At 35.7% G+C, this 12,268-nt stretch overlaps 2 protein-coding genes across 14 annotated transcripts in view; one reads left to right on the forward strand and one right to left on the reverse strand.

The window, feature by feature from the left end:
• Positions 1-233: 233 nt before the first annotated feature.
• Positions 234-2,291, reverse strand: Kaz (E3 ubiquitin-protein transferase Katazuke). The gene is made up of 5 exons (XM_003706522.3): positions 1,920-2,291; positions 1,320-1,722; positions 942-1,254; positions 546-855; positions 234-462 (listed from the first exon to the last, which is right to left on the reverse strand). The coding sequence occupies exons 1-5, from the start codon at positions 2,061-2,063 to the stop codon at positions 361-363; spliced, it is 1,272 nt and encodes a 423-aa protein (XP_003706570.2). The 5' UTR covers positions 2,064-2,291; the 3' UTR covers positions 234-360.
• A 1,243-nt stretch (positions 2,292-3,534) lies between these two features.
• Positions 3,535-12,268, forward strand: part of CtBP (C-terminal binding protein) — a 70,021-nt gene continuing 61,287 nt past the window's right edge. For 9 of the 13 annotated variants that reach the window (XR_013040543.1, XR_013040544.1, XR_013040546.1 and 6 more), the window contains exon 1: positions 3,537-3,930. The gene's annotated coding sequence lies outside the window, so the exon portion shown is untranslated. Of the gene's footprint in view, positions 3,931-4,801; positions 4,944-12,268 lie in introns of those variants that run through there. The other 4 variants (XM_076539967.1, XM_076539961.1, XM_076539968.1 and 1 more) reach the window with 4 other exon arrangements.

A 12,268-nucleotide genomic window follows, 5' to 3' on the forward strand; every position in this document is an offset into this window, starting at 1 on the left:
AAGACGTAGATTTATGGAATTGTTTTGATCGTTCAATTTATTGTAGAAAATGATGTTAAATAAATGAGTAAGGACAAGTCTGATTTCATATTTAATAACTAAATTGCATTAGTATAATATTTTATATAATTTTATGTCGAAAAACTAGAACGTTTTCCACAACATACACATAAATTTGTTTGTATCACATTTTATTCTAGCAAGTGATCACAAATAAAATTTGCAAAAAATACTTCCTTAAAAATAGATGTTATTTCTTTTGTTAATATCGGTATACAATATTAAACAGTAAATATTCCGAGTTAGAGTACGAGAAAGATGCACTATACATAGTACAAGTTGTGCCTGAGTCAGCAAATTTTACATAACATACACTTTTTCTATTTTTTTATATGGAAATACTTCTTTGGTTTTTGGACAAACTACAGTACCATTGTTTTCCTGAGCCATTTTTTCTAGTGCCTAGAATAACATACAGAACGTTAATTTAATATATACCGATTTAAATATTTTTGTATCTTATAAATGCAAATGTTTTTGCTCACTTGTTCTCCATATACATATCCATTTGGCATCATCATTGGTTGATTATACTCATTTAATGGTTTACCACTAATACTGCAAACAAGTCTAGACTGTGAACAATGAGCAAAAGGCAATGGAACTGCCAATTCATTAAGAGCTTCATTACACACTGGACAGTTTGGATTTCTGCCTTCTTTGTTTGCACTATAACACTGAGGTGTTTTTAATGCAGATAAACCTGCTTGTAGTGCTACTGTAAAAACACTTTGACTTGCCAACTGGAAAAGTCTATAATTTTCATGTCTAAATTGTTCGATTAATCTATCCCACCTATGATAGTTGAGAAACATAAATATAAGAATCGTTATGTTTGAAAAAAATGTATATAAGAATAATTTAACAAAAAGTATATGTACCTCTTTTCATCTAATAAATCCTTATATGGACTGAGAGATGTATTGGCTGGAAATGCTAACTGTCCCATACAGCACTGAATTTCTTGTAACTGGTAATCATCATAATTTGTAAAACACCTTCTGGCATGCTTAACAGCATCTAGCCTCCTATCTTGTCTTACTAACTCTACAAACTCTTGTACACGTAAATTAAATTCCATAGTACTTCCTAATTTTCTTAACTTAGATCGATTGTCATAGCACCATCCAACACATCTTGCAGTTTCATGATTTGCTAAAGATGTTTCAACTTCTCTGGATACCATAAAAACATCTAAAAATGTAAAAAAATATATGAAATTTATGCAAAATATCAATATCAATTAATAACTAACATACCTATATTTGTTAAATCTCTAAGTTCACTGCTGTCAGCTAATTTAGTTGCAGTTTTATAATAGCCCTTACGAAGGAAATATTCTATTAACATTCTATCAAGTCTCTGTCGCCGCCACTGATTTACAACACTTGGAGCAGTATTAGCATGTTCTTTTAAATGTTCTAACCGTCTTTTGCAAACCATTCCTGCTTGCAATTCTTCTGCAATAGATTCTTGTGCCTTTCTTTTTAAATTTTGAAGTTTCTCTACAACTCCTCCCAATAATATACTCATTTCTCCAGCAGGGACAGAAGTTTTATTATCTTTCATTAATTCATTTGCTGCTGCTTGAACATATGAAGCTTCTCGATCTATGACTTTTTGAGCTAAACGAAACTTCTTATTCAAAAGTTCATAAGGAACCTAAAAATTAAATATTTTACAAATTCACTTTTATTCGTTATTTTTTAAATTATGTTAACGAAACATTTCGAAATTATAATATAACGTACGCAAGGTTGTAAATTTGAACAAAATTGTAAAGATACAAATTAATGATAGCCAATCATTTCATATAAAATTAAAAAGAAAGTTAAATGCGCAAAATAAATAGTACGTACTTTTAACGTGGGGTATTCAAGACTTTTAACGTCTGACATATTGGTTATGCTCAAACTACGCATAAAAGTATATTTAAAAATTTGAGGAAAATTGTGTTTATTGTTTCGTAGCTGATATTCTTTGCAATTATGTATCGTAGTCATCCATCTCTTTTCATCCAGATATCAGTATATGTATATACATTGACAGTAAACAGAACAACTTTGACACACGACTGTCTTCAAGAATCATGAAAACTCTTGTACTATTTTAACAAAGATAATTATCATTTTGTTTACGCATGATGAAAATGTTAGTGTAATAGTAAAACTGTAGATGGCTCCATTAACTATAGAAACAGAGGATGATCCTCAAATCATGGGCATAAGAATAGGAACAGAACGGGATAAAACAAGATAGCATATTCTTGAGGGCGGGAAAAGAGAGCTACTGTTTGGTAGAACTCTAAATTGGAAATTTGAAATGAATAAATTTGAAAATATATAAATTTAAAATTTCTTAATGTATACATTTTTTAAATATTGTGTCTACGTAAAAAAATAGTTGTTTGTTTGGTGTTAACTTAAAAGTCTATATTAATTGGTGGTTTCTAGCTCTTATAATTAGTGGTACGGAACATGCGCAAAAAGATAACCAGTCAAATTTGGGCATCGACTATTAGGGCCTCCCTTCATGTCAGCATCACTCTCATCGCTTGTAACCGAAGTTTACATTTCATCCCTACACTTCTAAATTCATGCCTAAATCCAAATCATGTGACTGGGTTATTCGTCACTATATTCGTATACTAAAATAGTTAAGTATCGGCTATAATGAAATAAAATTTATTTTACACGGTCTGAAAACAGCCAAAAAATTAAATATATATAACACCAACGTACTTCCATTTTAATACTAATAACAGTATTTCACATATGTACTGCATCTTATTTTTGCCAATGATCATTAACGTTTCTGATTGGTCACTAGGCAGGTTAATTTTTAGTTTCGGCCAATCACAATCGAGTACCTAACACGAGTATAACGCGACTGAATAGCAATATCAACAGTGTCAACGTGGTTTAACGTTTTGAAAATATAACATGTGTAAATGTCTAATAATATATAAGTAAAAACTTTCATGAAAGTAAATTTATGAACAAATTTTCGTGATAATTTGTGCATTTTAGTCATCGTAAATCCTTAAACAATTATACATACATTCTTGATAAAAAAAAGTTTCATTTCGATAATTTGTTAATGTTCATATGTTACTCCCGTGCTTTTCGATTTCGAATTGTATTTAAATATAAAATTGTTACGTAGTCATTCCACTATAAAAATGTATAAAGTTACAATATATTTAAAAATATTATACAGTTCAAACGTGCGGTCAGGAAGTTGTTAGTTTTACAAAAAAATATGTAATTAGTTACAAATATAAAAATAATATATTAAAATTAACTATTACATGTAATAACGCTGCAAATTTTCACTAAAAAATTTGTAATAAATACTTTTTCAAAATTGTTGCAAAAATTCGACCGATGTTTAACCGTTCGGCAAAAGAGAATCGTCGATGATCGGTTACCTTCGTGTATGTTCGGCCGGTGACGGAGAGTATCGGTGGCGCGCGCGAGTCACTCGGATGGCCGGGGGCCGCCATTTTCCTCCAGCGAGGGAGACAGTCGCGAACGTAGTTCCGCGCATTGTCGACCAATTTTTTCGTCGAATCGAGGGATTTCCGTGAATAACTGGGGCGTCGGGCGGGCGCGCGTGACTCCAGTGCCCGTATCCGAGCGAGTATCGTTCCACGGGAGGCTCGAAGTCACCCGTGGACGCCGCGAAAACCGTGTGAATCGGAATACAGAGTCAAGGCGCCGCGCGTATACCCCTGAAACGAAGACACATCGTTCGAACGCCGTGTGAGAGAGTGAATAGTTTGGTGATCGCAGTGTGGCCGGTGAAAATACACGGGTACTCAGAAGTACCGTGAACCGAGGAATACAGAGGGAGAATCGCCTCCGACAGGTTAGTGAGTGTTTTTCTCACGTAGATCGCGCCGCCGAGAGAGCTCAGTGTACGCCGTGTGCGTCGCTCGCGCGGCCCCTGGTGTGCACGGTGCATGCGTGCACACACGCATCGGAGAAAATTCCGCGGGTTCGTGCGTGCGTGCGTGTATGTGTACCCGTATGCGTTTCCATCGTACGTGCGCGCGACCAATACCACGCATACGCACGTAGTTGTGTTCGTTTAACCGTTCTACGTCTCTATGCGTGTACTAGTGTGTGACACTTAGTGTGATATGGCGGGAGACGCCGCGCTAGCACCGAACCACGCGCCTTTCTTTTTATTCGGTCCTCCGCTCGCCAGTGGCCTGATTACTCGTTTTCTTCTCCCTATGCATCTTTCAATTTCGATGAAATTTTCATTCATCCTCCGTACGAAAATCTTGAATCGGTCGGTGTTATAGTTGGTTTCTTTTTCCAGTGAAAAACTGTGTAAACGTATCTTGACGTTGACCTTCGGCAACGTCTCCAACCTTTCCGATGAAACATTACATGCTTCGTGCTTCTCGTATTTCTCACCGTGTACACATGTGTGAATCAGTGTGGAGTTCTTAAATATAATTCACCAGTTAATTACAGTATGCTAATTTTTAAGTAGTATGACGGTTTTGAAAGATCATAACAACTGTGTGCATTCGAAAGACGATTCTGGTGGGGCGAATTGTCTGTGTGAAATGGATCTGCAGTTTTTGTATTTATGAAATACACGTGCGAAAGCAAATGAATTTTCTGACGTATCGCGAGAGTATGAAAATTGTTATGAAATATTGGTAGATGGCAGCACCGACGGCTGCGATTTGAAATTTTTGTTTATAAAAAGAGATGCTTGCGGAATTTTCAGTTGTACCGTTCAGTGTGTACGGTTCGCGACTGTTCGAGTTCCCCGCGTACCTCTCGCGTTTGGGAAAGAATCATGTTGGTGGAAACGTTTGATTTGCCATACGAACGGCATGTCAATGGATCAAAGTACCCCTGGTACAGTATAGTCTGATGTAAATCATTTATTCTGCTAAAGTGTACGTGTCACGCGGCTGACCGCCATTTGGATAGACGCTTCTAGAATATCATTCATTTGTATCTCCCTCTCTCTCTTTCTCTTTTTATCTCACGATACGCACACAGTATTAACGTACAATTCCTTTCTCACGCGAGGACTCCTACACACGCTACTACTAAAGAATTTTCTTTGACCGACAACGTTAATTCAGAAACGCTTTTACACTCGTCTTAAATTATCACACCACGTACATACTATAAATTAACGCAGTCAGAGAGTTCGAACGATCTTGGACGAAAACGATTATGTACCGTTTGTGCTTGATGATACAACAAACGCATAGCGGTTCTCAACTTTTTTTCTCGTCGGTCTTCCAGGTGTTGTATACGTTTTTATACTGCCCGCATCCTTTAATTTGATATATCGCCTGTATGTTTCTTGTATAACGTTTCTTGTGGGGTTAAAGTTTTTTTTATTATCGAAAGAAAAAATTTTGTTATTGTACATGTTCTAATGCTGGATATTAACTCTTCCTATTTGCGTTATAAATAACTTGCATAAAGTAATGTACCATAAAATTCATGTTTTGTTAAATGTAAATCATATAAATCTTTTTTGTCGTGCTTTCATGTAATGATACAAGTTTGTAGTATTTCATGACTTTTTTTAAATGATTTTTTGAAAACAAAATATTTCTTAAAATTGAAAAAATAACAGTGTTAATAAGATTTATTGCCTGTTTTAAATACTTCAAAATATCCGTATTTTAGTAATTTAGTAGTCAGCTCTTAAACAAATTGAACTCGTTAGTATTGATAAAGAATCTAATTTTCAACGCGCATAGATAGTTAACACAGAAAATTGCATAGAGTCCACAATCTTTTAAATGACAAATTGTTAAAGCCATCCCTGTTAGTCGAAAGCAATTCCTTGTGACTGAAAGTGTCAGTTACTGATGCAATGACCCTGCATTGTTTACTTTCACACTCACTATTGAAGTTTTCATTAGGCGTTATTTCAAGTGTGAATTAACTATATTCGTTTTTTTTATGGTGTTTATTCCTGAATATACGTAATTTCAAGTATCTATCACGAACAGTTTCAATTACGTAAATGAAAGTTATTCTTGATAAAATAGAAAATGATGGATTTCTACAGAAATTCAAACGTCACCTATATGCGGGTGACGTGGCAGTCACATGTTAAAGTACCATTAAATTAAATTGAAATTACTATACTTTTGATAACGTGTATACGTAGGTATGACGTATGTTCTTTGGTCGAGGGTAAACGTGAACGAAAGTAATTTCGAAAAAAATTCTGTTTTAGGGGAATCTTTGGAAATCTAGGTGAATCGTAGCCAATCCTATACGTCTAATTTCAGGCAGGGTCTAGGGAGTCTGTGGAGAATTTCGGAGAGCATCCATGGCATCATATGCAATCTAGGGGAATTTCTTAGTAACTGTAGCTCTATAGGGAATTTGGGAAACTGAATGAGAATTTTAATTGGACTCTAGGGAATTTGTAGGAAGTTTTGACAAATTTTGGGGACTCTTCGGATAAATTTGATGGGATTATAGAATCTAGGGGAATACTAGGGCAAACATGGAATTTTAGAACGAATCTAGGGAAAATCTAGGGAGTTTGTGAGAAATCTCAAATTGAATTTATAATGTCATAGGAAATCTAGGGAAATTTCTTAGCAATTTTGTGGCTTTGTAGTGAATTTTCGAGACTGAATGCGAATTTTACGTCTCTAGGGAATTTGAGAGAATTTTCAGGTAATCTTGAGGGAATTATAAAATCTAGGGGAATAACAGGGCAAACATAGAATTCTAGAATGAATCTAGGGAAATCCTAGGGAGTTTGTGAGAAATCTCAAATTGAATCTGTAATGCTATAGTAAACCTAGGGGAATTTCTTAGAAACTTAGTAGCTCTCTAGGGAATTTTAGAGACCGAGAATTTTAATAGGACTCTAAGGAATTTATAAAAAGTCTTGGGGAATTTTACAGAATTTTCCAGTAAGCTTGAAGGGTTTATAAAATCTAGGGGAATACCAGGGCGAATATAGAATTCGAGAACGAATCAAGGGAAATCTTAGGGATTTTGTGAGGAATCTCAAATTGCTTCTACAATGCCATAGAAAACCTAGGGAAATTTCTTAGAAACTTCCTGGCTCCCTAGGGAATTTTAGAGTCTGAATTCGAATAGAACTCTAGAGAATTCATGGAAAGTTTCGAGGAACTTAGGAGAATCTTTGAATAAGCTTGAAAAGATTATAGAATCTAGGGGAATCCCATGGTAAATCTATAAAAAATTCTAAAGTGAATCTAGGGAAATCCTAGGGGAGCTTAAGAACTTCTTAACTGTGAAAAACGTACATTGCACCCTGGTGTACTGACTTGTAAATATTAAACAAGAGACGATAAAGTGCAAGAACGAAAATAACACGTCAAGTTTCGTGCACGCACCGGTTTCATTTTTCGACGAGTTCGATGTTCTTACTGCACTTGATTAACAAGCTTCCGTTCAAAGCGATAAAGCATGCTAACGACCTACTAATCTGAAATGTAGGGTTCGAACGGTTGCGAGATACTAGGAACACGCTAGAAGTTTTACAACGATTTCCAACAGGGAGACAGTTATTTAGAAAAATCTGCCACGTCATCGACCAATGACAACGAAAATTTCGAGTAATTTTACTGTCGCCCAATGTCGATTTATTGTCGCATACTGCTTTCTCCGTGTGCACATTTTCATGCAGTACCGTAAGTTTTTCGCAAATTATTTTTGCATCGCACGGAAGCTGCGAAGGGTTAAAGAACATCGGCGCCAAGCAGAATGCCGTATTGCGTAACTTTCGCCGAATTTAACGCGAACATGGAACGAATGTCGCTGCGAAGCAGATATACGGTGTTTCCCTTATTTCGTTCGGCTGGTCTATACGCGCGCCACATCGTCATGTTAACTTATTCATCGTTGATTGTGTGTCAGTATTTAAACGAGCTCCTGTTCTGGCCTTACGTAATTTGCTGAACGCGGAGAGCCAGGCGGTATAACGCTCGGTTGCTTATTCAGCGATGTTGTGACCTGTATTCACGTCGCGACACTTCTCTGTTTCTTTTTACTAGAAACCCACTCACGACTGAGGTAGCCAGATCGCGTGTGTATGCGCACCGTCGCCGTACATTTACGTTTTCCTCGTTGGCGCCGCGTAAATCCATCTCCCGTAGTAGTCGTCCGGAGAAAGGAAACGGGAAGGCGTTATCCTTCGAGAAAGTTGTTAAGTCGTTCTCGCTTTGACGAAGCAGGTCGAACTCGCGGTCTTGGGATAAACTTATTCTCGAATAACGAATAAAAAGATGAATAGATTGCGGTACTATCGTTCTTTCGGTATACATAAATATGTGCCACTTCTGACTTTAGTTTTCTGAAGTTCGGGAGTTTGAGTGGCGTTCAAGGTCGCATAATGCCACTTTGTTATTATGCATCTTGATTTTCATATGATTTTTTGATATTAGCGTAGGTTTGAGGAGATCGGAGGTTAAGGCAAATTGGGTACGGTTCATTCAAAGATGGGTTACTGCTGTTGACGCAAGTAATGTGAGAAAATGATTCATAGTTATTAATTTGTGTCAGGTCATTGCAGCAATGGAGGAGTTTTAATGTTTAAATTCTCGGATATTGGATTTTGGACTTTTAGGGTTTTGGAATTTTGACCTTCGAATTTAGAAACTTTAAGACTGCAATTTTCGACTTTTTGTTTCTGGAACTTTTAATTTTTGAAGTTATGAAACTGGATTTTTTAAATCATAAAACTTTAGAATATTGGATTTTTGGGAAATGGTTTCGAATTTTGGAAATTTCAATTGAACTTTTGAGACTTTGGAATTTTAGTTTTTAACTGTGATAGATATTACTCGATAATGCAATAACCTTTTAAATTTTATAAAACTTATTAAATTTTCTCGTGTCATATACTCAGCGAAATTCGTTCAGTATACCACTTGCATAATCTTCGATAACATACATACGATTTGTCGACACATGTAACTGCCTGTTTAAAAATGTTATCTCTTGCACTGATAATGAAACGATAATGCGAAAAATGTGTGTCATGTATTACAGCTTTATATTTCTCAATCCATTAAATTAATAATTTTTTTAATAAAATTGTTATAATTTTTGTTTATAATATATTATGAAATAATACTATTACTAAGGCATATTTACATAAGGTACACATTACAAGTTACTACCAAATTGCAAGTAAATATTTTTAATTTCTTATCTTATTAAGCTAACCTTACTTCAACAGTATTTTGGTACCTTTACAAATACGTGTTGCCGCAGAAACTAGAACAAGTAGAATAATTGTATTATATTTCTCGACAACAGCAAAAGCTTTTAATGGTATAAAATCGTGATGGATCGAAAAAGATACGAAAAACCGTAGTTTTAAGAAAAGTGACCGAACGCGTGGGTGAATGAAGACAGCTGTAAAGCCGGGATCGCAGGAGTCAAGTTTTCTTCCTCGTTGTTGTTTTTTTTCTGTCGCATAATTAAAGCATGAAATCGCCACGAGAGGGAAAGAAGAGATGGCGGAAGCTACTAGACAAAGAGGGTGATGGTAGATCGGTAGGAAGGGGGGAAAAAAGTGTCCCTGTCTCGTACGAGGCTCGGGTGGAACCAAACCGCGGCGGTTATTATCGATCTCTCGGCATCGTTACACTTCGTCCGGGATCCGTACAAGTGCGGTAAAAGGCACGAGAGAGTGGTTACGTCGATTGTCCATGGGCTGCAGAGAAGCGTCACTCTACAGGCTGCTCCACAAATGAACCATCTTAAAGCATTTTGTCTTTATCCTCTCGATACAAAAATCTCCCACGATCTACCTTTTTTACCTGTGAACACTTTTTATTAACTTTTATGACACTTATCCTTACTTTTAAACACTCTTTGTTTGCCTCTGAAATACTTTAGGTTAGCGATCGCTCAGAAGTGACCGGAAACTGTGTCCGCGTTTCTGATTGGTCACTGCCATATTGGCGGTGAAATTCAAATTTATCTACGCGAAGATATTTTGAAATTTTCATAAAATAACGAAAGAAACGGTCTTATAAATTTAATACGTACTTAAATAAAGTCTGTTATATGTTTATTCATATAATATATAATAAAGTTATTATAGTTTTATTTGAAACTTGATAAAAATATGAATTGACTTGTTAAAAAAGTTTTAAATTTCTGTCACAGAATTAGTACTGGTAAGTTGAGTTTTCCAGATTTATTTGATAAAAGTGTGTTTTATTTTATGAAAATTCTTTGAACACTCGAAGTCACATTCCATTTAAATCGTTGTGGCGAAACAGTACATATAAGTTCATTTTAATAAACATTTATGAAAAAGGTACAATCTGCTGAATTTATGTCAGTAAAACTCGTGTCAGATTTGGTTATGATAATAAACTGACGTTAAAAAACTTTTCGCAATGTAGTCACCGTTTATAAGTTAGAATAGACTTTTTATGACAGCCGAAGTCATACAAATTGTACATCCTTCTCAGTATTCCGTATCTAACAAGAATACTTAAAGCTCATTTACACTGCAACCGCTATCGTCAATATTTAAATCAGCCAGGATTACATCCTCGATTCGCGTGACAAAATTTAAAGTACCTCGAGAATGTGTGAGAGACGTTCCGTTAGGGAAAAACAGCCATTTCTAACCATTTACGAGGAATACTTATTTCAATATTAAGACCTCGCAAGCTTGCCAGGCATTCTTGTAAAACCTCTGTCGCAAACAAAAGGTAACCATAACTCGGAGGGGAACTTTTTTTTTCATACCTCTGTTCACGGGACCTTTTTCCATTATAAAGGTGAAGTATTGTTGGGAACACTAGTTAACTCGAATGAGGAATGCGACTGCTCATCGGCTGAGAGTACATTCACGGAAAACTTAAGAATACACGCTGTCATTAAAACTTCCTTCTAACTTGTTTCATATATAGACGATACTTATGTAAGAATATTTAAGTTGGGTTTAACGATGGCAAAGAGTACAGTGTACGAGTTTAATCGAACTGATGTTTCATTCGACATCGTTATAGCTTCATTCAGTTACATGGGACACTGTAGTTACTTGGCCACTAATTCTTGTGTTCCAATTTACACTTCCATATTTTAAAATTTACCGACTGTCAGGTACAAAAATTTCCCAGTAATATAACTAATAAATTACAAACGCTCAGATATCTAATTTTACGAATTTCTAAATTTACCTTTATGTAAAAAGGTAAAACTTTAAATTTCCACGTCTATCAATATTTTATTTTCTAAAAAGACCAACTTTTAAATATTCAGATGTACCAGTTTTAAAATTAGAAAATTTAGAATTTTAAAATTGGCGCCATAGTCGATATCAAATTTTCAAGTGATAAAGGATTACATAAATAATTAAGACGCTGAAAGTTAGAATGTCCACCCTGTATACGGTGTACCAGATCGTTCCGTAGACATTTCAGTGTAACAGCTTAAGTAGCATGTGGATGTGGATGAGTGCACGACAAAGAAGGAAAGGGAGAGCGAAAGAACGAACGGTTTGGATGGTTGTAACAGGTGCCCCCACCCTCTCTCTTGTTGCCCCCCTCTTTCACTCTGCTTCGATGCCTTCCCGCATTCTGTTCTCTTCAGGTTCGCTTCGTTTGTCCCGTGTATGTATATCTTATAACGTTTCCTGTGTTCTTTCCCTTCGTCGTTACTCTGTAGTTCCTTTTATATAAGACTAGCAAACTGACCTATCTCAACAATCGGTAATACCGTGCTTTTCGGTGTGCAGAAGACTCTTCTTTATCGTTTTATTTTATTATTAGAGCTTTATCGATGACACGGATTTCCGTTTAGAAGTTACACGATGAAAAATGTAGAACATAGGTGGTATTACGTTTTAAATAAATGCAGTATTAGGTTAGACTTTATCGACGACACAAATCGATCATCGAGAATCGAAGTCATGATACTGCGCATGCGTGGAAAAGCTGTGAGGTACAGCATCGGAAAATTTTATTAAGGAAAATTGTAATCTACGAAACACAGCGAATTATTGCGCAGTTAATTGGAAAATGAATTTTTGAAATCTCTAGATATACTTGTTGATTCATAATTAATTTTAATTCTGGCTGTGATGTTACGCACAAGACTTTTTCGTTCTCAGTATGTCGCTACGGTTTTTACGTTCTTGAATCTCGATGATTCATAAATAATCCTATCGTTATGTCATTAGGAGAAAAAAAGAAGGT

Source organism: Megachile rotundata, chromosome 15, assembly GCF_050947335.1.
Source record: "Megachile rotundata isolate GNS110a chromosome 15, iyMegRotu1, whole genome shotgun sequence".
In the NCBI taxonomy this organism is placed as follows: Eukaryota; Metazoa; Arthropoda; class Insecta; order Hymenoptera; family Megachilidae; genus Megachile; species Megachile rotundata.